Below are 25,207 nucleotides of genomic sequence, written 5' to 3'. Positions count from 1 at the left end.
TCAGGAACAGCAGACCGTCCGTTGGGGTTCGCTAGATATTACTACTGATGGATGTCGCATGACTTCTAGCACGTTAACTTCTCCATAATGCGCACCTAGATGTATTAATTCTTGGCCTAGTTCTCTGAAACCTTCACCGGAAACAGCATTAAAATGTCTTAGATCTTTAGCACACATTGCAACACACTTTGCTGTAATACTATTTTTTATTACTGCCGATATCCCTGAAGGAGCTGTGCTTCTTTAAATAAGTGTTTCCCGACTGGAAACACAATAATGTGGAGCAGTCTATGCACGATACGTACCCAGTAGACGTGCTGTTTTCGTCTACGACCAACAGAAATGTACTCCATGCATGGCTTTTGGTTTCAATCTTACGTCTTATTGCACTGGCTTCCTCGCGCTGCATGATTACAGAGAGAGACACACCACAAATGAGAAGCCCGTACTGGCTGCAGTCTCACACGGATAGTGACACGTGTAATGTGTTTCAAGTTACGTGCTACGTATTCGGTCACGGCTTCTATGCTCGGTCACTTGTACTAGTGCGGGCAGCCTGTCCAGTTAGGGTGTGCTCGCCCCATCTCGTATTTTGTGCTCGCGTACTCGGTCGTGCAGGACTCTACTCAGGACCCTGTCTGGGAGCTGCCTATTAATGGCCCTTGTGGTTACTGAAGCACCAGATGCATGGGGTGTCGGATCGCTCGTAATAATGAATTCGTGGCTCTGTGTGTCTTTCTGACGATTGCTCGGTCATCACGTTCCGCCGTCTCCCTGTGTCGAGTGCTTCCATCTTGAGTATGTATTTGGACACGGTTCGCCCATCCCTGCCAATATCGTCGAATAGTGACATCGACGATATTGAAACGTCGACCGATTCGCCGATTACTCTAACCGGCTTCCTTGAACCCGATTACTCGTCCTCTTTTAAATGCATATATTGTTTACGCGCCTGTCTGCGAAGTTACCAATCAACTAAGCCACGGAATGAAATTCGCAGAGACTTTTTGTTCTGGTATCGACATATCGCTTGTTTACTATCCTGGCCCATTGTGTGGAGAAACTGCACTGCAGCGTCACATATCTATCCATAGGGCTCCGAAGTTATCAGTTTTGCATTTTCGGTCGATACCTGTATGAATACCAACTTTTGACCAATTTACATAACTACTTAGTTGTGCATCTTTTTTTGTGAATTAACATGTCCCATACCACAGTGCTCTTCGTTGTCCTAGTTTCTCGCTGTAGCGTGCTTGAATAAAATCATCTCAGTATTCAAGCCGCGTCAATTCGAATAAAATACTCGAGCTCCAATGGCTATTTTCGCCATCGTCGTCACTGACAGTCAGTGGTATTTCACTGATGGAAATAGCCATCGAAATCTTTCATATTTAATTCGACTTGATGTAGCTTGAAAACCGAGAAAATTTTATTGAATACTCTTTTTGACTGGATGAACAAGATATTAAATGCTTTTAAAAATGTGTATCGCTACAGCAAAACAAACTACAGGTACCTCTTATTACTTGACATATAAAGTTTTGGGTGTTAATCATACAACAAGATAATTGCGACTTTGTGTGCTGTAATTTGCAAAAATCTTGATGAGACCTATTATCACTATATGATTCACGATGCACGTGAACATTACAGGGCGCACTGCGTGCGACTTTTCGTCTGACATACGAATCATTATCTCGAGAATGGAAACAGATATTATTCTGCTCTCAGCTCAGTGAAGTGAAGAGGAAAGAAGAAAAGGATTTCTGGTCAGGTAATACCAACAGCAGCAGCGAATGGTATAACGCGAGTAGAATTCGTTATGATTATGAAGGTAGGGCAGAATGTGAACTGTTCAGTGAGAAGATTGTTCTAGTCAGAATCGACAGCAAACCAACACCGTCGACGATGCCGACGTTGTAAGCTGAAGATAAAGAGATAAAGTGTATGAGGATATTGAAAGGGTAATACAGAATGTAAAGGGGGATGATAATATAATAGTCATAGGGGAGTGGAATGCAGCTATACGGGAATCAGTACAAGAAAATGCTATAGGAGAATATTGGCTTGGGACAAGGAATGAGGGAGGAGAAAGACTAATTGAGTTCTATAACAAGTTTCAGCTAGCAATAGCGAACACTCTGTTCAAGAGTCACAAGAGGAGGAGGTATACTTGGAAAGGTCGGGTGATACGGGAAGATCTCAGATTACCTCACGGTTAGACATAGTTTCCGAAATCAGACACTTGACTGTAAGGTGTACCCAAGTGCAGATATAGATTCAGATCAAAATATAGTAGTGACGAAGAGTAGGCTGAAGTTTAAGACATTAGTCAGGAAGAATCAATGCGCAAAGAAGTGGGATACGAAAGTACTAAGGAATGACGAGATACGGTTGAAGTTCTCTAAGGCTATAGATACAGCAATACGGAATAGCTCAGTAGGCAGTACGGTTGAAGAGGAATGAACATCTCTAAAACCGCCATCACAGAAGTTGGGAAGGGAAACATAGATACAAAGAAGGTAACTGCGGACAAATCATGGGAAACAGAAGAAATACTTCAATTCATCGATGAAAGGAGGAAGTACAAAAATTTTCCGGGAAATTCACGAATAGAAAAATACAAGTCGCTGAGGAATGAAATAAACAGGAAGTACAGGGATGCCAAGACGAAATGGCTGCAGGAAAAATTTGAAGAGATCGAAAAAGAAATGATTGTCGGTAGGACAGACTCACCATACAGCAAAGTCAAAACAACCTTCGGTGACATTAAAAGCAAGAGTGTTAACATTAAGAGTACAACTGGAAGTCCACTGTTAAATACAGAGGAGAGAGCGGATAGATGGAAAGAATTCTTTGAAAGCCCCTATGAGGAGGAAGATTTGTCTGATATGATAGAAGAAGAAACAGGAGTCGATTTAGAAGAGATAGGGGATCCAGTATTAGAATCAGAACTCAAAAGAGCTTTGGAGAACTTAAGATCAAATAAGGCAGAAGGGATAGATATCATTCCATCAGAATTTCTAAAATCACTAGGGGAAGTGGCAACAAAACGACTATTCACGTTGGTGTGTAGAATGTATGAGTCTGGCGACATGACCATCTGACTTTCGGAAAAGCATCATCCACACAGTTCCGAAGACGGCAAGAGCAGACAAGTGCAAGGATTATCGTACAATCAGCTTAATGCACGCAGGCATCCAAGTTGCTTACAAGAATAATATACAGAAGAATGGAAAAGAAAATTGAAGATGTGCAAGATGACGACCAGTTTGGCTTTAGGAAAGGTAAATGCACTAGAGAGGCAATTCTCACGGTGCGGTTAATAATGGAAGCAATACTAAAGAAAAACCAAGACACATTCGTAGGATTTGTCGACCTAGAAAAAACCTTCGACAGTGTAAACTGGTGCAAGATGTTCGAAATTCTGAAAAAAAGTTGGGGTAAGCAGTAGGGAGAGAGGGGTCATATACTATAAGTACATCAGCCAAGAGGGAATAATAAGAGTGAACGTCCAAGAAAGAAGTGCTCGTATTGAAAAGGGTGTAAGACAAGGACGTAGCCTTTTGCACCTACTGTTCAATATGTACATCGAGGAAGCAATGATGGAAATAAAAGAAACGTTCAGGAGTGGAATTAAAATTCAAGGTGAAAGAATATCAATGACACGATACGCTGATGACATTGCTGTCTTGAGTGAAAGCGAAGAAGAATTACATGATCTGCTGAACGGAATGAACAGTCTAATGAGTATAGAGTGTTGTGGCGTAACAAGCTAGCTACGCCACACTGAGAAGGGAGCCGAAAGGCACGCGCTAAGCTAAAGCAAGATGGCGTGAAGTCTGAAACAGGAGACTTAATGAATGTGATAAAGAAAAGAACATAGCTACTAGAAAACTTAACTTTTATATCCTTTGGTATACAGCATTCTTGATGATACAAGTGAGACTCATTAAGATACATGCAATGTGACAAATGGCGCCTTGCTAGGTCGTAGCCATTAACTTAGCTGAAGGCTATTCTAACTGTCTCTCGGCAAATGAGAGAAAAGGCTTCGTCCGTGTAGTCGCTAGCAACGTCGTCGTACAACTGGGGCGAGTGCTAGTCAGTCTCTCGAGACCTGCCGTGTGGTGGCGCTCGGTCTACGATCACACAGTGGCGACACGCGGGTCCGACATGTACTAATGGACCGCGGCCGATTTAAGCTACCACCTAGCAAGTGTGGTGTCTGGCAGTGACACAACATTCCTCCCCCGCAAATCGGCGAACGGTCGTGTTATAAGTCTTCCGTCCGCCGTGGGGAGGACCCCATGTTGACGTATGCGAAGAGGTGGGGAGCCTAACAACAGGCGAGGCTGTGCCACCCGCACCCGGCCATTCGGTCCGAGGGGAGCTAGGAAACGCCTGAAAACCTAGTCCACGGTGCACGTCAACATGCGGAGTATGTGCCCGTAGTGAGACAGGTGGGGCCGAAGGGTCGACCTCCATTTGGTCGGGGCACCCGACGGGCGAAGACGACATCTGGTCCGGAGCGGGCAAGAGTTCCACGTCGGAGGACGGCTGGTCACAGGAAGCGATCGGCGGCGCGTGACCCAGGGAGGCGCCAGGCGGTTGCAGCGTAGCGTCCACTGCGGTCGGCGCCGGCGGGAGAACAGGCGGCGGCGGCGGCGGCGGCGGCAAAATGGAAGGCAGCGTCGGTAACACCCGGGGATGAGGCGAGCCAGTAGATGGGTCCCCAGGGCGCTGACCGGACGGCACCGTCGCTGAAAGCAGACGGGGAGCGGCAGAACCCAGGCGACGACAGAGGCGCAGCTGATTGAGATGCCGACGCACCTCACCAGAGGCCCCCAAAACCAAATACATCGCGCGGCCGAGGCAGCGAAGAATGCGCCCTGCGAGCCAACGCCGTTAACCGCGATAGTTGCGATAGAATACAACGTCGCCAGGAGCGAAAGCAGGAGTCTGCCGCTGCCCAGGAACCTGATGCGGCGGATGCAGCAAAGACATCAAGGTTCGATGAGGACGACCGTGGAGCAACTCAGCCGGCGAGCCACCATCGCGGGGCTGAGAGCGATACGAAGACAAAAAGAGCAACAACGCGTCCTCCCGAGAAAGCCACTCTTTCAACTTCAACATCTGTGACTTGAAAGTCCGGACCAATCGTTCAGCAGCACCGTTTGACTGAGGCGAAAACGGCGCGGATGTCAGATGTTGAATACCATTGGCCTTGCAGAATGACTGAAATTCTGCGGACATGAATTGTGGGCCATTGTCGGAAACAATAGTCTGTGGAAGACCTTCAATTCAAAAAATAGCAGACAACGCTTGGATGGTGGCAGAAGACGTCGTGGAAGACATCCGGACAACAAAAGGAAAGTTACTGAAAGAATCGACCACAACCAACCATCGAGCATTCCAGAATGGACCAGCAAAATCAATGTGCAAGCGTTGCCAAGGGGAAGTGGCGTTCGGCCATGCAAAGAATTTCCGCGGCGGTGCGGATTGTTGTTCGGCACACGCCATGCAAGAAGAGCACATATTCGTAATCGCAGCATCGATTCCGAACCAAGTACAGTGCTGACGAGCAAGTTGTTTCGTTCGCACTATACCCCAATGTCCTTGGTGAAGAAGCCGTAAGACAGAGGACTGTAACGAAAGTGGGACCACGACTCTGGACTGATCATTATCAGAACGCAACAACAAAACACCACGTCGTACAAAAAGTCTCTCCTTGTGAGCAAAAAATTGGCGAACCAACGGATCCTCGATCCATGACTTTGACAAGGGCCATTGCGTAGCAACAAAACGCAAAACAGTAGCAAGGACAGGGTCAGCAGCGGTGGCTGTAGCTACACGACGAAAATCAATCGGAAACGATTCGACCACGTCATCGGTTTCCGAATCAATGAACATGCAAGCTTGTGAGTCGAAATCGTTTAATGTTCTTGCGACCCCATCACGCAATGCGTGGGGAACATTGCGCACTCTGAAAAATTTCGGTTGCGCGTCCACTTTGAGTTCCAAATGTGCTTCATAGTTCGTAGCGCAACCAAGGCCCGGTGCAAAATGGTCTGCAAATTCGTCACATAGACTAGAAACACTGGCGGAAGGCACAGTCTGGTTCACTGATAGGACCTGATTGACTATAGACAAGTTAAACAACTGAAATAAATCTAAACCAAACAAGTTCACTGCAGTAGAAGAACGAAGAACGTAAAATGACACAAGTTTTGTTTGTCCCTTGTATGTGGCAAGAAGGCTGCACTGTCCTAACACAGGTATTTTCTGTCCTGAGTAACTATTGAGCTGAACATTTGCAGCACGCAACGGAGGTTTGCCCAGTTGTTTGTACGTGTCGTGATTGATCAAGGAAACTGCAGCTCCGGTATCGAGCTGGAATGGTATCACTTTGCCTTCAAAGTCTAAGTCTACAAAAAGTTTATTGTCCTGCTGACGACAAGAGCGACTTTCACGTGCAATTTGAACTGATACAGGTACAGAAGCACTTGCGACTTTACTGGATTTCCGGCGACGTCGACGCACACTTTTTGTGGGACGAACACAGTCACTGTTAGACAAAGTATGTGCGGGACTAACACAGTCACTGTGAGATAAAGAGGCACTGGACGGGGTGGAATTAACGACATGAATGTCCATGGGCGAGGGTCCACGAGCCTGATTGTCCTGGGCTCGATTCCGGTGCGAAGCAAAGGGCCTGGAATGGTTGTGATTGTCTGCTCTGAGCTTTTTCTGGCAAACACTTTGAACATGTCCTTTCTTATGGCAGTAAAAGCAAATAGCTTGGCGTGATGGGCAATTGTCACGCGAATGTCTAGTTGCACACCGCGGGCATGATTTCACTGCATTTGTATGCTTACGCGGCACACGTGTTTGAGAGCTAGGCTGCAGCTGCGCGGACGTGCGCGAGGGCCGTTTAGCGTTCCGTGCAGCGGGCCCGGCGGGCCGGTTAATGTGACACACGGCCAGCGAAGTTTCAAAAGATTCCTGAACAAAGTCAAGTGTGTCTTGCCTATCCAATATGTCTATCACTTGTTGAAGGGAGGGATTAACTAGTTTCAAAATCTGTTCCCATATGTGAACATCAGAAACGTTCTGTGCTATTGCATCACGCACCATAGTATCGGAATAAGGTAGGCCACAGTCACAGTCAAATGCACACTCCCTAGTAAGTCCTTGCAATGTTGCAACCCACTCCCTATTAGTTTGACCGGCCGTACGTTTTGTACGAAAGAACGTATACCTTTTTGCAACGACATTGACTGTTTCTTTGAAATAGGCATCTAAAGCAGACAAAATTTCTTCATAGGACAGAGTTGCTACGTCGCGTTGGGGAAACAATTTCACTATCACACGGTAGGTGGACACACTGACACAAGAAAGCAAAAAGGGCTGCCGCTCATTACCTTGAATTCTGTAGGCGGCGAGATGAAATCCAAATTGTCGGGACCATTCCGGCCACGTTTCGTCGCCTGCGTTATACGGACGAAACGGTGGAGCAACTGCGTGTTGTGGCTGCGGTAGCGATGAAGCGGCGGCGGCCGCATCGTTTTGCAGCGCACGTTGACCCTGGACGAGCTGTCCCAGGGCATCCAATAACGCCTGCGTCTGCTGATTCTGCAAGCGATAAAATTCGGACAGTACATCTGGAGATTGTGGCGAAGCCATGACACAAATAAATCAGAGCAAAGCAAGTAGAAAGAACACGATCCTTGAATCCTCGTCGCCAGTCTGTTGTGGCGTAACAAGCTAGCTACGCCACACTGAGAAGGGAGCCGAAAGGCACGCGCTAAGCTAAAGCAAGATGGCGTGAAGTCTGAAACAGGAGACTTAATGAATGTGATAAAGAAAAGAACATAGCTACTAGAAAACTTAACTTTTATATCCTTTGGTATACAGCATTCTTGATGATACAAGTGAGACTCATTAAGATACATGGCGCCTTGCTAGGTCGTAGCCATTAACTTAGCTGAAGGCTATTCTAACTGTCTCTCGGCAAATGAGAGAAAAGGCTTCGTCCGTGTAGTCGCTAGCAACGTCGTCGTACAACTGGGGCGAGTGCTAGTCAGTCTCTCGAGACCTGCCGTGTGGTGGCGCTCGGTCTACGATCACACAGTGGCGACACGCGGGTCCGACATGTACTAATGGACCGCGGCCGATTTAAGCTACCACCTAGCAAGTGTGGTGTCTGGCAGTGACACCACATAGAGTATGGATTGAGAGTAAATCGAAGAACGACGAAGATAATGAGAAGTATTAGAAATGAGAACAGCGAGAAACTTAACATCAGGATTGACGGTCACGAAGTAGATGAAGTTAAGGAATTCTGCTACCTAGGCAGTAAAATAACCAATGACGGACGGAGCAAGGCGGACATCAAAAGCATTCCTGCCCAAGACAAGTCTACTACTACCAAATATCGGCCTCAATTTGAGGAGCAGATTTCTGAGAATGTATATCTGGAGCACAGAATCGTATGGTAGTGAAACATAGACTGTGGGGAAACAGAAGAGAGTTGTAGCATTTGAGATGTGGTGCTACAGACGAATGTTGAAAATTAGGTGGACTGATAAGGCAAGGAATGAGGAGGTTCTGCGCAGAATCGGAGGAGAAAAGAACACGTGGACAAGGAGAAGGGAAGGATGATAGGACATCTGCTAAGACATGAGGGAATGACTTCCATGGCACTAGAGGGAACTGTAGAGAGAAAAAGGTGAAGAGGAAGACAGAGATTAGAATACATCCAGCAAATAATTTAGAACGTAGGTTGCAAATGCTACTCTGAGGAGAAGAGGCTAGCACAGGAGTGGAATTCGTGACGGGCTGCATCAAAGCCATCAGAAGAATGACGAAAAAAAAAAAAAAGAGGAAAGATGCATTTCATAGACTGCAATGTATGACCTACAACCTTGAGTGAATATTTGAAGGTATAAGACGCAAAAAATCAATGTTATTTACCAAATAGTTTTTTTTTTTTTTTTAAACGACTGAGAGTATTTCATAGCGACTGGCATGTGTAGGTTGCGAGACAGATGCAACAACGTATTGCTCTGCAGGTATACTTGCAAACATTTATTGGTGGACCAGAATTATCCCTCTCTGCTGATACACTATTATATCAGTCCAAGGAATGGTCACCATCCCCGATTTTACGTGCGAGACTCGGTTAGAATTGTGATTTCTCCCATGCCATTAATAAATACCCTGTACAAATTCAGCTACTTCCAGAAAGACAAACGGATCCAACCAGTCATTAAACTGCCTTGAGTTGGTTTCTAGAAAACTAAACAGGGTTAAGTGTCAAAGTCAAAAGGGATTAAATCACGAAAAAACACCAAACTTTCAGTTTCAGTGGGAAATAATTAGTTTATTGTTTCAGTCAGATCTTTCCAGGCCCGTTTATTATGTTAACACCACCTCCAGCTAACCAGAGCGTGTGCCTGTTGAGCACAACCTCGCTCACTAAATAGCCTCATTCGTCAGGAGCACTGGAATATGACTAACAAGGGGACATTGCAGACTTGCCCTCTCCGATTTTCTTGATATGAAGATCACACACTGGACACCGATTTCCTAAAGGAATAACATGTAATTCTCAGAAAAACTGTAAAATACAAGCCTTCCAAATTGGAAGATTTCTAACACTTTTGGAATTAAATTACAAATTCTTCAGTAGATCAGCAAGTACAGTCATCAGACTGTAATCATGGATTGGCCGTTTAATACTTGTTTACTTTTTTGAATTCCTTATTTACTAGCAAATTAATAACTTAAATAACAAGTATTGAATCACAATTCTAGTTACTGGCAGTGTGAAAATAAATTAAAATCTGATATAGGCATACGAAATGCCTTTTTTTAAACCCTGTAGAAATAAAAATTATTAAATTTTTTGTTTGATTTTACCATTCTGGCAAGAAATTTAAATTTTTTGTGCATTTTCATGCAAATAGTTATTAGAATAAAATGATGTTATTTTGAATGAAATTTGGGTAGGCAATATTTTTATTCGGAACTCATGTCCAGAAACATATCGTTTCCGTGCTACAGCCATTTGAAAACATTTTTGCTATGAAGGTAAACAGTAGGGTAGTACGTCGGATAGGATGATGTCATTTCACGTCTATCCTACCTTTCTTATCTGGTTCGAGCTATATTTGCGTATGTTTGAGTCTTAGAGAAACATGGTTAGGTACACGTCTGCAGAATACACCGACATGTTCGTTCTGTACAGCAAAGTTCACGGTAATGGAAGAACTGCTCGTCACCTTTATCAAGATGGTTATCCACAACGTCCGACTGAATCGCATACTCTTTTCATCACAGTTACGCAACAGCGTCGAGAAAGGTATATTTTCACCATCAGCAGGCGTGACTGTGGTGCTCAAAGGAGACGCTGCATACTCTAATTGGGAAAGGCAATACTACATCATGTTGAAGAGCACCCATCAAGAAATGCACGAGTAATTGCTCGTGCGATGGGTATTGCTACAATTATCATCATCATCATCTGGTATGATGTTAGGAAGAACTCCGCTTATAGCATCATCAGATGAACCTACACGGTGAAAAGCGAAGCACACTCATGCTCATAAATTAAGGATAGTGCTGATACATGGTGAAACAACGCTCTGGTGGGCGGTTTGCGGGTTTAAATCACCCCGGGGTATGACCATGCGGCGCATTTTACCTGCGGTCGTCGCACGGTGGCGCTGGCAGCAGCCCACTTACGCAGAGGTGTGTTGGTGCATGTCAGAGTACGGTGCAGCGAGTAAGTGTGCAGACGTTCTCAGACGTGCTAATGGTGACTGTGTGTTAAAAATGGCTCAAAGAACACAAATTTATGACGTTATGAGGAGTAGAATACTAGGGCGACTGGAGACTGGTCAAACACAGCAGGTCGTAGCACGGGCCCTCCATGTGCCACAAAGTGTGATCTCAAGATTATGGAAACGATTTCAGCAGACAGGAGACGTGTCCAGGCGTTACAGTACGGGACAGCCACAGTGTACAACACCACAAGAAGACCGATATCTCACCATCAGTGCCAACAGACGGCCACGGAGTACTGCAGGTAGCCTTGCTCTAGACCTTACCGCAGCCACTGGAACAGCTGTCTCCAAACACAGTCTACAGACGATTGAACAGACATGATTTATTCGCCTCAGACCTGCAAGGTGTATTCCACTCACCCCTGGTCACAGGAGAGCCCGTAAAGCTGGGTGTCAAGAACACAGTACATGGTCATTCGAACAGCGGTCTCAGGTTATGTTCACGGACGAGTCAAGGTATAGTCTGAACACTGATTCTCGCCGGGTTTTCATCTGGCGTGAACCAGGAACCAGATACCAAGCCCTTAATGTCCTTGAAAGGGGCCTGTATGGAGGTCGTTATTTGATGGTGTGGGGTGCACGTACACCCCTACATGTCTTTGACAGAGGAACTGTAACAGGTCAGGTGTGTCGGGACGTCATTTTGCACCAGTATGTCCGCCTATTCAGGGGTGCAGTGGATCCCACCTTCCTCCTGATGGGTGATAACGCACGGCCCCACCGAGCTGCCGTCGTGGAGGAGTACCCTGAAACAGAAGCTATCAGGCGAATGGAGCGGCCTACCTGTTCTCCAGACCTAAATCCCATCAAGCACGTCTGGGATGCTCTCGGTCGACGTATCGCTGCACGTCTTCTAACCCCTACGACACTTTAGGAACTCCGACAAGTACTGGTACAATAATGAGAGGCAATAATCCAGCAGCTTCTCGACCACCTGATCCAGAGTATGTCAACCCGTTGTGCGGCCTGTGTACGTGTGCACAGTGATCATCTCCCATACTGATGTCGGGGTACATGCGCAGGAAACAGTGGCGGTTTTCTCAACTTATCACCAATACCGTGGACTTACAGATCTGTGTTGCGTGTGTTCCCTATGTACCTATGCTATTAGCGCCAGTTTTGTGTAGTGCCACGTTGTGTGGCACCACATTCTGCAATTATCCTTAATTTATGAGGATTGGTGTAGAATGTCACCACATTTTGTGGATATCAAAAATTAGCAAGGGAATGTCTAAAATATACTCGTAACAAAATTTACTATTCATAGAATATCCTCAATACTATGGTGAGAGAAAGGTAAAGAAGACGTGCATCATTCTTAAAAATTTGCCCGAATCCAAAAAGAAAAATTTGTATAGTGAGAGAACGCAATTTTTTTTAAAGAGACTGGATTGGTGTTAAAGAATTGTCATTGTTATCATGATTGGTCGTGGCACACGCAAATTACTATGTGAAAAGTATCAGGTGGCATTATATTACCAGTGTGACAGCTCATTACAGGGAAAAGTAAAAGCGGCTGCATGAACGACAAAGAGAAACTAGCTGGCTGGCCGAAGGGAAGCTATCCATGTGGACAGTGTGACATCATATGACTAGGTTGTTACTTTTACAACAGAGAATAGTACATAATTTTATTAGATACTACCACCTAATCATACAAACAATGAAAATTAGCCAGAATGCATAGTATTGATGATTTTCTCTGAATAGTAAATTTTGATTAGGACCAATTGTGTGCCTAGTGTCTCTATACGTTGTGAGTATTTTTCAGACATTTCTTTACTAATTTTAGTATGTAGGTTCCCCTGATGAAGCGGATTGTAGCTGCGAAACCGGTCGTGTTTTAAGTAACAACAATTTTACCAGCTGTAAGCGGAGTTCTTCCTAACATCATGCCTTTCAACAGCTGCGGTTGCCCGGAATATAAAATAGTTTGTGAGCGTCTGGTATGTATGTATGACCAATAACTACATCCATACCGCCTCCAAAGGGTACAATCAATAATGACAGCCGATTTTCCATGACTCATTGAGTACTGTATGTAGTTTCTGCGCCGCTGTATCAATGAGCCCCTAGTATTTTCACGGTGCACGGATGAACGTAAATTTACTAGGGATTGTGCCCTAGATTCTCGAAATATCCCGGTCTGGGCAGTCGGAAACCCACATTCCACACATATCCAGGGATCCTACACAGATTTGGTATCAACGTGTGGGCAGGAATTGTGGATGGTCATGTGACTGTATTGTACCTGCTTCCATCCAAGCTCACAGGTTCTTTGTACTTGACCTTCCTTCAATATTTACTGGGCGTGTTGATGGTTGCTGTGAGACTGAACGTCGGTCACGACGTGTGGCTTCAGCATGACAGCGCATCTGTTCACTTTTCAAGTCATGTTCGGGAACATCGGGACCAACGATCTGCACAGTTGAATAGGCCAAGGAGGTCCAATCATATGGCCACCATGATCACTGGATTTGACTCTACAAGACTATTTCCTATGGGACTGAATGAAGAGTTTGGTTTATTAGACTCCTGTAGAGACAGAAAAAACTGGTGGACTGAGTTGTGGTCAGTGCTGGACGGATTCCAGAGAAATCAGTTGTGACGGAACATGTGTGTCACAAAATAATTCGTAGGTACAGCATGTGCACAGAACTTTGTGGTCACCAAATCGAGCCTTACCTACAGCGGATCTGAATGCTAATCTTTCTTTGAGAAGGACAAAACCGATTTAAATTTTACTATAAACAATAGTGTTTGAGAAAACCTATTAAGTTTACTTTTTTTCTTCTTTGGTTCTAATGAGGGGAACTGTAAAAAAAGTGATGTACTTGGTGACGCCTAATAAATTACTCGTAAAAATAGTCGCACTACTAACTTCTTTTCGGAAAGTTGTAACCCAGAAATGGTACGTTTTCGGTGTTCCAGATCAAAATATTATCAAATAAATCTCCTCCACAAGCCCTAGAAGTTTATAACGGGAATTTTAGAGCACCCTGTATTACGTTATAAACTGATTAATTACATTACTGACCATTAAAATTGCTACACCACGAAGACGACGTGCCACAGACGCGAAATTTAACCGACAGGAAGACGATGCTATGATATGCAAATGATTAGCTTTTCAGAGCAATCACACAAGATTGGCGCCAGTGGCGACACCTACAACGTGCTGACAAGAGGAAAGTTTCCAACCGATTTCTCATACACAAAGAGCAGATGATCGGCGTTGACTGGTAAAACGTTGCTGTGATGCCTCGTGTAAGGAGGAGAAATGCGTACCATCACGTTTCCGACTTTGGATAAAGGTCGGATTGTAGCCCATCGCGATTGCGGTTTATCGTATCGCGACACTGCTGCTCGCGTTGGTCGAGATCCAATGACTTAGCGGAATATGGAATCGGTGGCTTCAGGAGGGTAATACGGAACGCCGTGCTGGATCCCAACGGCCTCGTATCACTAGCAGTCGAGATGACACGCATCTTATTCGAATGGTTGTAACGGATCGTACAGCCACGTCTCGATCCCTGAGTCAACAGATGGGGACGTTTGCAAGACAACAACCATCTGCACTTACAGTTCGACGACGTTTGCAGCAGCATGGACTATCAGCTCGGAGAATGGCTGCGGTTACCCTTGACGCTGCATCACAGACAGGAGCGCCTGCGATGGTGTACCTAACGACGAACCTGGGTGCACGAATGGCAAAACGTCACTTTTTCGGATGAATCCAGGTTCTGTTTACAGCATCATGATAGTCGTATCTGTGTTTGGCGACATCGCGGTGAAAGCACGACGGAAGCGTGTATTCGTCATCGCCATACTGGCGTATCACCCTTCGTCATGGTATGGGGTGCCATTCGTTACACGTCTCGGTCACCTCTTGTTCGCATTGGCGGCACTTTGAACAGTGGACGTTACATTTCAGATGTGTTACGACCCGTGGCTCTACCCTTCATTCGATCCCTGCGAAACCCTACATTTCAGCAGGATAATTCACGACCGCATGTTGCAGGTCCTGTATGGGCCTTTCTGGATAGAGCAAATGTTCGACTGCTGCCCTGGCCAGCTCATTGTCCAGATCTCTCACCAACTGAAAACGTCTGGTTAATGGTGGCTGAGCAACTGGCTCGTCACAATACCCCAGTCACTACTCTTGATGAACTGTTGTATCGTGTTGAAACTGCATGGGCAGCTGTTCCTGTACACGCCATCCGAGCTCTGTTTGACCCAATGCCCAGGCGTATCAAGGCCGTTATTACGGCCAGAGGTGGTTGTTCTGGGTACTGATTGCTCAGGGTCTATACCTCCAAATTGCGTGACAATGTAATCACATGTCGGTTCTAGTATAATATATATGTCCACTGAGTGCCCGTTTATCACCTGCATTTCTTCTTGGTGTAGCAGTTGTAATAGCCAGTAGTGTAGTTCGTTAGCTGCCAGTGATTAGGAACCTATATGCTAAAAGTTGACTCACGTGTGTGCTGGGCAGCCACGTACATGTTCAACGCATTGAAGACGGCGCTGCGAGTGTTGGAAGCGAGGTCGACCAGCGGGGGCGGCACCAAGACGTCAGGCCGACTTCGGCACGCGCCCATGCTGCTGCTGCTGACGGACGGCGTGCCGAATGGCGGGGTGAGGATCGGGGACAATTTCGTGGACCGCATCACCGAGTGCAACTCGAAGACCAAGGCCGCGATCTTCACGCTGGCCTTCGGCACCGACGCCGACTACGGCTTCCTGCGCCGCCTCGCAGTGCGCAACAGCGGCGTCGGCCGCAGGATCTACGAGGCCGCCGACGCCCACCTGCAGCTGCGAAACTTCTACCGCCAGATCGCCTCGCCGCTGCTCACAGACGTCACGTTCAACTACGACGGCGAGCAGGTAGGCTTGCGCACTCTCTGCGGACGTTTCGTCACTATTGTTACTCAGGTTGTAAGGCTGTTGGAAGGCTGGTTTGATGCAGCCCTCCAGATAATCTGTCGTTTGCAAGTCTCTTCCTCTCCTAACATCTACTGCAATACACAACTATTTGAAACTTCTTACTTAGTACTTCCATATGTCTCCCTCCTTTATGAAATTCATGAAATCCTTCATGACTCAGCGTCTATCTTACCAACTGATCCTTCCTTTTATCCAGTTGCCGGCCGTTGTGGCCGAGCGGTTCTAGGCGCATCAATCTGGAACCGCGCTGCTGCTACGGTCGCAGGTTCGAATCCTGCCTATGGATGTGTGTGCTGTCCTTAGGTTAGCTAGGTTTAAGTAGTTCTAAGTCTAGGAGACTGATGACCTCAAATGTTAAGTCCCATAATGCTTAGAGCCATTTGAACCATTTTAGCTAGTTGTGGCACACATTTGTTTTCTCCCAAATCTGTTTAAGTAAGCCCCATTAGCCACTTCATCTCTGTATATCTTCTTGTGTATTCTTCTGTAACACCACGTTTCAAAGGCTTCTATTCTCTTCTTGTCTGAACTGCATTAAGCGACAAATAACAACAAAAATCGCCTGCTATTATCAGATGCAGTATTATATGAATTCAGAGATCTGCCACCATCCACCCCATCGCTCTCTACAGCACTGATTTCTGGCCAACTACAATAGAGTCAGAACGACGACTGGGAGTCATGGAGAAGAGGATGTTTAGATGTCCAGGTGACGACATACACCTGAATCACGTTTCGAACGACAGTATCAGGAAACGTTTTGGAGCCAGATTGATCCAGAAGAAAATATGAAAAAGCGTACCATGATCGTTCAGACATGTGGTGCACACACAGGACGATACTGTAGCAAAGGCAGCCTACACAGTGTAACTCATGAGAAAGAGACCCAAGGGGCAATCAAGACACTGATGGCCCGATTCATTCAAACATGGCCCAGGATCAAACAAAATTGAGACAACGACTCCACTGAGTGCACCCTGCCGCCAATTGGAACAAATGCTAAAGGAGGAGGAGGAGAAGACGAAGAAGGAGAGGAACAAGAAGCATTATTTGCATAGAAATTCCGCAGTCATGCCTAACAGAAAGATGATCAAGAGGGTAGAAACAGAAATTCGAAGCGTTACTGTAAGCATAGTCTGTTAGTGACATAAGCTGGCAATATGTGAAACAGCCTGACCTAGCCTTATCTTTAGAATAAACTTAGAAAACTTAGTAGTAGGTGTGATTTTGTCACACTGCGAGCTGTCGAACAGTAATCCACTGTCAGTTAATGTGATATGATACAAATGAGAGATAAGCATAGCTTCATAGCAGACCAGTATCACAGTCATTGGTGTGGGGACGTTATAAAAGAGCAGCGGTTACAAGCTGTAATTAGCGCTGAGACTGGCACAGCCTTTAAGACACATGAGCCACGAGATGTGGCAGGAAAAGTGTCCTTGCCAGCATGGTGCCACAGTCATACTTTCAGAGAGCGATGAGTGGGGAAGAGAGGGGAGGGGAGGGAAGGGAAGGGACGGGAGAGGAGGGGAACGAGGAGGAGGCATGGTGGACGCTGCACTTGACTACCATGTCAGCAAGAGAACGCATGGAGCTGATATGCAACGCAAGGTGCTACATCTGTGCTTTTCAACAGTGTATACAGGATGCAGTTTCAGCACACAGTCGATGGTGCATGCGTCCCAGCTCTCCAGTTTTGAGGTGGAAGTTTACTCTAATGCCACAAGATTCAGATTCTGCCAAAATGCAAAACCAATTTACACACTGCAGTTTGACTGAATAGAAAACTTTTCCCAACTTATACAGCACAAAGAATGAGGAAATATACGACGCTAATGGAACCAGAACTAGTTGTGTAGTGGATGAGAGTCTCCTAACATCGGAAATAAAAGAAAGCTATGGAACGATAATTGTAGAAAGTGCTTTAAAGGGTGTGCCCCCTCCACACCCTATCTCAGTGTTATTTCTGGAAGCTAATAACGCTATGCACTTTCTTCAAACTTCCACGTGCTTCTGAGAGTGTAATCCAAGAGTCCACAGAGGATGTCAGATGCAGAGTATGGAGTTCAAGGGTTACGAACAGAATTTAGGATATTGATGTCTCCAGATCCATGCTTCAAAGGCATTGTTTCTGACTGCATAGCTGTGGAATGACAGATTGCATTATATCCATAAAGCGCTCAATAATCGTGCAGGAAGAAAAGCCTACCTTATTCAAACCAGACTTCACGATATGAACATTGATGTCACGATATTTTTTCAGTAAGACACAATACATGTTTTGGCGTAAGTTGAAGAGAGAGGTGCACGTCGAATTCACTGATAAAAGAGCATGAAAACCGAACTCAGTCCTTTGCAGCTGTCGATGTGGGAGTTTGAAGCATAATGTTTGTTGATGTGTGGTCAGGAGCGGGAATATTTTACATATTTTAATGCGTTGGAAGATTCTAGATTGGACTTGTTCGGATCCACACTAACCATAGCTAGTAGTGGTGTCCAATGGCCGTGATCTGGCATTAGCCTGTCAATAAATGAGCACAATATGTTTTGGCTAATTTCTGCCCCTGTGCTCACTAAGTACATAGAATGGAAGGGTAAATGTAATCTTCAAGAATTTTGTTGCCACCTGAGCATTGTTGCTAGCTTTCCACTCTGGGAAGCTTGAATCGTCTCATGACATTGTGTAACACTAAAGTGCTAGAGAGCTTTTGGTGTTATTAAGTAAGTAAATTAGCTGGGTAAAATATGTCAGTGATTAACAGTGGAAGATCACAAGTTAATGTAAGCGCAAGATAAGAAATTGCAAATGCGAAAAGCTGATACATTAATAACTGGTTTAACATCCAGAACGTTGAATGGAAGCATGCAAACGTGCATATATTGTGTTGTACATGTGCGGATGTCAGTTTGTGGATTAGAGTTCCATGGCTGTTGCACTTAGTCATTCAATACAGGGACGATTAATGCTATTTGTGGATGACACTGAGTTGGCGTCCGATTACGTCCCACATGTGCTAATTTGGAGACAGATCTCATGATCGAGCAGGCCAGGGCAACATGTCGACACCCTGTAGAGCATGTTGGGTTACAACAACGGTATGCTGATGAGCGTTGTCCTGCTGGAAAACACGCACTGGAATGCTGTTCACGAATAGCAGCTCAAGAGGTCGAATCACCAGACTGACGTGCAAATTTGCAGTTAGGGTGCGTGGGATGACAACGAGAGTGCTCCTGCTGTCATACGAAATTCACAGACCAGACCATAGCTCCAGTCGTAGTTCCAGTGCATCTAGCATGCAGACAGGTTGTTCCAGACCCTCAACTGGACTCCGCCTAGCCAACACACGACCATCACTGCCACCGAGGCAGAACCAGCTCTTATCAGAAAACACAACAGTCCTCCAACCTGCCCTCCAACGAGCTCTCACTTGACACCACTGAAATTGCAAATGGCGGTGGTTTAGGGTCAGTGGAATGTATGCTAAAGCGTCTGTCTCGGAGCTGCCATTGAAGTAATCGATCTGTAACAGTCCGTCGTGTCAATGTGGTGCCAACTGCTGCTCAAACTGCTGCTGCAGTTGCAATACGGCGCGCCAGAGCCGTAAGCCGAGCACCACTGCTAGCAATCACGTACCGTGGGTTGAGTTCCTGCCAAGTCATTCTGCAATATCGCAGAAACAACATTCAGCTTCTCGTAGCCCTGTTATGCGACTTTTTCGATCTCGGGGAGACGTTGGTAATGGTGTCTTTGTCGCCTTAAAGGCATTCTTCAAAAACATGTTCAGATGCGTGTGAAATCTTATGGGACTTGACTGCTAACGTCATCAGTCCCTAAGCTTACACACTACTTAACCTAAAGTATCCTAAGGACAAACACAGACAGCCATGCCCGAGGGAGGACTCGAACCTCCGCCGGGACCAGTCTCTCAGTCCATGACTGCAGTGCCTTAGTCAGCTCGGCTAATCCCGCGCGGCAAAGGCATTCTTCACTGACATCAACCCACTAATCAAAGGTAATAACACTCACGACAATTACAGCGTGTATTTCAAGCAGAAATGATTTGCATCGCAAAACTGATTTGTATCGTCGTAGTAAGGTACTAACGCCAGTCTTGTGCGAATGGCGCGAAATTTGAATAGACTTCGTCTTTGAGATATAAAAAGACGCCTACCAACTTTCCTTTTTGTTGCTCAACTCTTTCTTGGTGCTAAGATTTTCTGCTATCCGTCAACATACGCCACAATAACCACATGAGTAATGAGAGCGATAACTGATGAAGGAGTTCTTTTGTTAAAATGAATAATCAATATCATTAGACTGTATCATTAAACTGGCAACGTAGCTGGTACGTATATAAAGTTATGCAATCAAATTTTTGTTGGATTTCAGCTACTTGTTGTAGTCCTGGTACGCACTGAAATCCCCACACCACAAAAAATGGTTCAAATGGCTCTGAGCACTATGGGACTTAACTTCTGAGGTCATCAGTCCCCTAGAACTTAGAACTACTTAAACCTAACTAACCTAAGGACATCACACACATTCATGCCCGAGGCAGGATTCGAACCTACGACCGTAGCAGTCGCGTGGTACCAGACTATAGCGCCTAGAACCGCTCGGCCACATCGGCCGGCTACCCGCACCACAGTACCGTAGCAAGCAGTTACAAGAGCCAAAAGAAAATGGCGCAGTTTTTTGGTAAAGTGTAGACGGGCTGCACCATTTAGTTTAGCCTCCTCTAGTGGCGTGCTATGATACTGAAACACAAGGATTTCAGTGGGTTCCAAGTGTATAGACATGTTGGTGCAGATGCTGTTGTTGTTGTGGTCTTCAGTCCTGAGACTGGTTTGATGCAGCTCTCCATGCTACTCTATCCTGTGCAAGCTTCTTCATCTCCCAGTACTTACTGCAACCTACATCCTTCTGAATCTGCTTTGTGTACTCATCTCTTGGTCTCCCTCTACGATTTTTACCCTCCACGCTGCCCTACAATACTAAATTTGTGATCCCTTGATGCCTCAAAACATGTCCTACCAACCGATCCCTTCTTCTAGTCAAGTTGTGCCACAAACTTCTCTTCTCCCCAATCCTATTCAATACCTCCTCATTAGTTACGTGATCTACCCACCTTATCTTCAGCATTCTTCTGTAGCAGCACATTTCGAAAGCTTCTATTCTCTTCTTGTCCAAACTAGTTATCGTCCATGTTTCACTTCCATACATGGCTACACTCCATACAAATACTTTCAGAAACGACTTCCTGACACTTAAATCTATACTCGATGTTAACAAATTTCTCTTCTTCAGAAACGATTTCCTTGCCATTGCCAGTCTACATTATATATCCTCTCTACTTCGACCATCATCAGTTATTTTGCTCCCTAAATAGCAAAACTCCTTTACTACTTTAAGTGTCTCATTTCCTAATCTAATTCCCTCAGCATCACCCGATTTAATTTGACTACATTCCATTATCCTCGTTTTGCTTTTGTTGATGTTCACCTTATATCCTCCTTTCAAGACACTGTCCATTCCGTTCAACAGCTCCTCCAAGTCCTTTGCTGTCTCTGACAGAATTACAATGTCATCGGCGAACCTCAAAGTTTTTATTTCTTCTCCATGGATTTTAATACCTACTCCGAATTTTTCTTTGGTTTCCTTCCCTGCTTGCTCAATATACAGATTGAATAACATCGGGGAGAGGCTACAACCCTGTCTCACTCCTTTCCCAACCACTGCTTCCCTTTCATGCCCCTCGACTCTTATAACTGCCATCTGGTTTCTGTACAAATTATAATAGCCTTTCGCTCCCTGTATTTTACCCCTGCCACCTTCAGAATTTGAAAGAGAGTATTCCAGTTAACATTGTCAAAAGCTTTCTCTAAGTCTACAAATGCTAGAAACGTAGGTTTGCCTTTTCTTAATCTTTCTTCTAAGATAAGTCGTAAGGTTAGTATTGCCTCACGTGTTCCAACATTTCTACGGAATCCAAACTGATCTTCCCCGAGGTCCGCTTCTACCAGTTTTTCCATTCGTCTGTAAAGAATTCGCGTTAGAATTTTGCAGATGTGACTTATTAAACTGATAGTTCGGTAATTTTTACATCTGTCAACACCTGCTTTCTTTCGGATTGGAATTATTATACTCGTCTTGAAGTCTGAGGGTATTTCACCTGTCTCATACATCTTGCTCACCAGATGGTAGAGTTTTGTCATGACTGGCTCTCCCAAGGCCATCAGTAGTTCTAATGGAATGTTGTCTACTCCCGGGGCCTTGTTTCGACTCAGGTCTTTCAGTGCTCTGTCAAACTCTTCACGCAGTATCTTATCTCCCATTTCGTCTTCATCTACATCCTCTTCCATTTCCATAATATTGTCCTCAAGTACATCGCCCTTGTATAAACCCTCTATATACTCCTTCCACCTTTCTGCCTTCCCTTCTTTCCTTAGAACTGGGTTGCCATCTGAGCTCTTGATATTCATACAAGTGGTTCTCTTCTCTCCAAAGGTCTCTTTAATTTTCCTGTAGGCAGTATCTATCTTACCCCCAGTGAGACAAGCCTCTACATCCTTACATTTGTCCTCTAGCCATCCCTGCTTAGCCATTTCGCACTTCCTGTCGATCTCATTTTTGAGATGTTTGTATTCCTTTTTGCCTGCTTCATTTACTGCATTTTTATATTTTCTCCTTTCATCAATTAAATTCAATATTTCTTCTGTTACCCAAGGATTTCTTTTAGCCCTCATCTTTTTACCTACTTGATCGTCTGCTGCCTTCACTACTTCATCCCTCAGAGCTACCCATTCTTCTTCTACTGTATTTCTTTCCCCCATTCCTGTCAATTGTTCCCTTATGCTCTCCCTGAAACTCTCTACAACCTCTGGTTCTTTCAGTTTATCCAGGTCCCATCTCCTTAAATTCCCACCTTTTTGCAGTTTCTTCAGTTTCAATCTGCAGTTCATAACCAATAGATTGTGGTCAGAATCCACATCTGCCCCTGGAAATGTCTTACAATTTAAAACCTGGTTCCTAAATCTCTGTCTTACCATTATATAATCTATCTGATACCTTTTAGTATCTGCAGGATTCTTCCAGGTATATAACCTTCTTTTATGATTCTTGAACCAAGTGTTAGTTATGATTAAGTTATGCTCTGTGCAAAATTCTACAAGGCGGCTTCCTCTTTCATTTCTTCCCCCCAATCCATATTCACCTACTATGTTTCCTTCTCTCCCTTTTCCTACTGACGAATTCCAGTCACCCATGACTATTAAATTTTCGTCTCCCTTCACTACCTGAATAATTTCTTTTATCTCGTCATACATTTCATCTATTTCTTCATCATCTGCAGAGCTAGTTGGCATATAAACTTGTACTACTGTAGTAGGCATGGGCTTTATGTCTATCTTGGCCACAATAATGCGTTCACTATGCTGTTTGTAGTAGCTAACCCGCACTCCTATTTTTTTTATTCATTATTAAACCTACTCCTGCATTACCCCTATTTGATTTTGTATTTATAGCCCTGTAATCACCAGACCAAAAGTCTTGTTCCTCCTGCCACCGAACTTCACTAATTCCCACTATATCTAACTTTAACCTATCCATTTCCCTTATTAAATTTTCTAACCTACCTGCCCGATTGGTGCAGATATTGGAGTTAAAATTAAATGTTATGACTATTCCCGTACACAACGTCAGAATCGGTATATAAAATTCCCAACACGTAGAAGTGTACGTAAGTTGGTTAACAAAATGAGTTTTTTAACAGGTGGATGAGGACGCACTGACGAAGGTGAAGTTCTCGATGCTGTTCGACGGCGGGGAGTTGGTGGTGGCGGGCCGCCTGCCCCCTGGGGCCAGACGGCTGATCTGTGTCGTGTTGAGCACGTCCCGTAACACGACGGACCGCGTACCAGAGCCAGCTGCCGTCAACGTGGCGTCAGCAGAGCGGCTGTGGGCCTACCTGACTGTGCGCCAGCTGCTGGACCAGGACGCCGCAACGCCCAACGAGACTCTCCGAGCCAGGGCCAAGGACATCGCTCTCAGGGTAACACGCCGGTCAATAGTATAGAGCAGGGGTTCCCAACAAAATTTTCTCGAGGACCCCCTCATCGAGCATGATTGGTACCTTGTCATATCACAGTATCAAGTACCTAAGAAAGCCAAGTTAAGAGTCTTTTTACACGTTTTGTAGTTTTGGTACATAGAAAAAAATTGACACAGTCATCATTGAAAAAATATTGAGCTTAAAACTTTCCCAATTTAGCCATCATTGTTATTGTTAAATTTTTGATTTTTGCTCAAAATCTTTGCTTCAGATCTGGTTGTTTAGTGTAGCAGACTCCTTAAAAAATAACAATTGAGTATCATACGAAATGTATTTAATATATTTTTTATTCTAGTAGCATCTTGCGGACCCCTCTGGCATAGCTCGCGGACCCCAGAGGGTCCGCGGACCAGCTGTTGGGAACCACTGGTCTAGAGCATCAACTTTTTAATCTACAAACGTGACTGGTATTACCCGGCAATGCGAGCTGAATACCTAACTGGCACTACAGCATCCTACTTACGCGCTCCTCCTTGGTATCCTGCTTTGTATAAAATATTAATTTCAGCAATCTTCCCAAGTAACGGGTGATTATTATAATCTTAATTAATATTGTGTTTATACTGGTTGCTGGTGAGGAGAAAAGTTAGTTATTAGTATTTTATTAATAATCTCATTCATAAGCAGCAATATCACAGTCATCACAGTCGCTCAAGAAAGTTATAATTAAGCTTTACTTGTTTAATCAGAATCGGACGATAACTCTTCTTGTCCGCAGTCTCGATGATTCGAAGCGATCTGCAATCCTGTGTAAATAAAATGTCTTGGTTTTCTTGCGCTGCGTAGTCAGTCGGAAAACCTCAGATCCAGCGGAAAGTTTGCTTTGATGGAGTTTAATTATCCGAAGAAATAATGGAGCTCTTGGATCTAATAATTACAGGTTCGTTTCCAATTCATCGGAAGTTCCCTTCTGAGTACCAACGAAACGACACCTCCGTGCAAATTTCCAGTTAGAGAATACATATATAATGAAATTCCTTACACACCTTTGATGTAAATGCTCAGTATATATTTTCTTGGGTAGCATACAATATATTTTCAATCTCGTTCTTCCAGTAATCTCGATAGCAAAATTACAATTATTTAATGCGGCTATTCGGCATGGAGAAGATCCTAGAAGCCCATTCAAAACACCAGAGAGAATATTACAAAGAGTAATTATGCACTCATGGAATAGTAATAGTCCTGTACTACTTTGCGCATGGATTCTGCGAGTATATATATGGTCAAGTAGGAAACGTAATTCACTCACAGAATTGTGCAAGGATAATTAGTAAAATATAAAGTGAGACTACA

The 25,207-nt window shown here is 44.7% G+C and overlaps 1 protein-coding gene across 2 annotated transcripts in view; it reads left to right on the top strand.

Moving 5' to 3' along the window:
- The window catches only part of LOC126197671 (inter-alpha-trypsin inhibitor heavy chain H4-like), a 164,960-nt gene that overhangs the window by 63,943 nt on the left and 75,810 nt on the right, over positions 1-25,207 (top strand). For both annotated transcript variants that reach the window (XM_049934655.1, XM_049934656.1), the window contains exons 9-10: positions 15,349-15,740; positions 23,573-23,851. In XM_049934655.1, the coding sequence (XP_049790612.1) occupies positions 15,349-15,740; positions 23,573-23,851 (671 nt within the window). The remainder of the gene's footprint in view (positions 1-15,348; positions 15,741-23,572; positions 23,852-25,207) is intronic.

Source organism: Schistocerca nitens, chromosome 1 (genome assembly GCF_023898315.1).
Source record: "Schistocerca nitens isolate TAMUIC-IGC-003100 chromosome 1, iqSchNite1.1, whole genome shotgun sequence".
Lineage (NCBI taxonomy): Eukaryota > Metazoa > Arthropoda > Insecta > Orthoptera > Acrididae > Schistocerca > Schistocerca nitens.
This window is presented reverse-complemented; position numbering and strand designations above follow the sequence as displayed.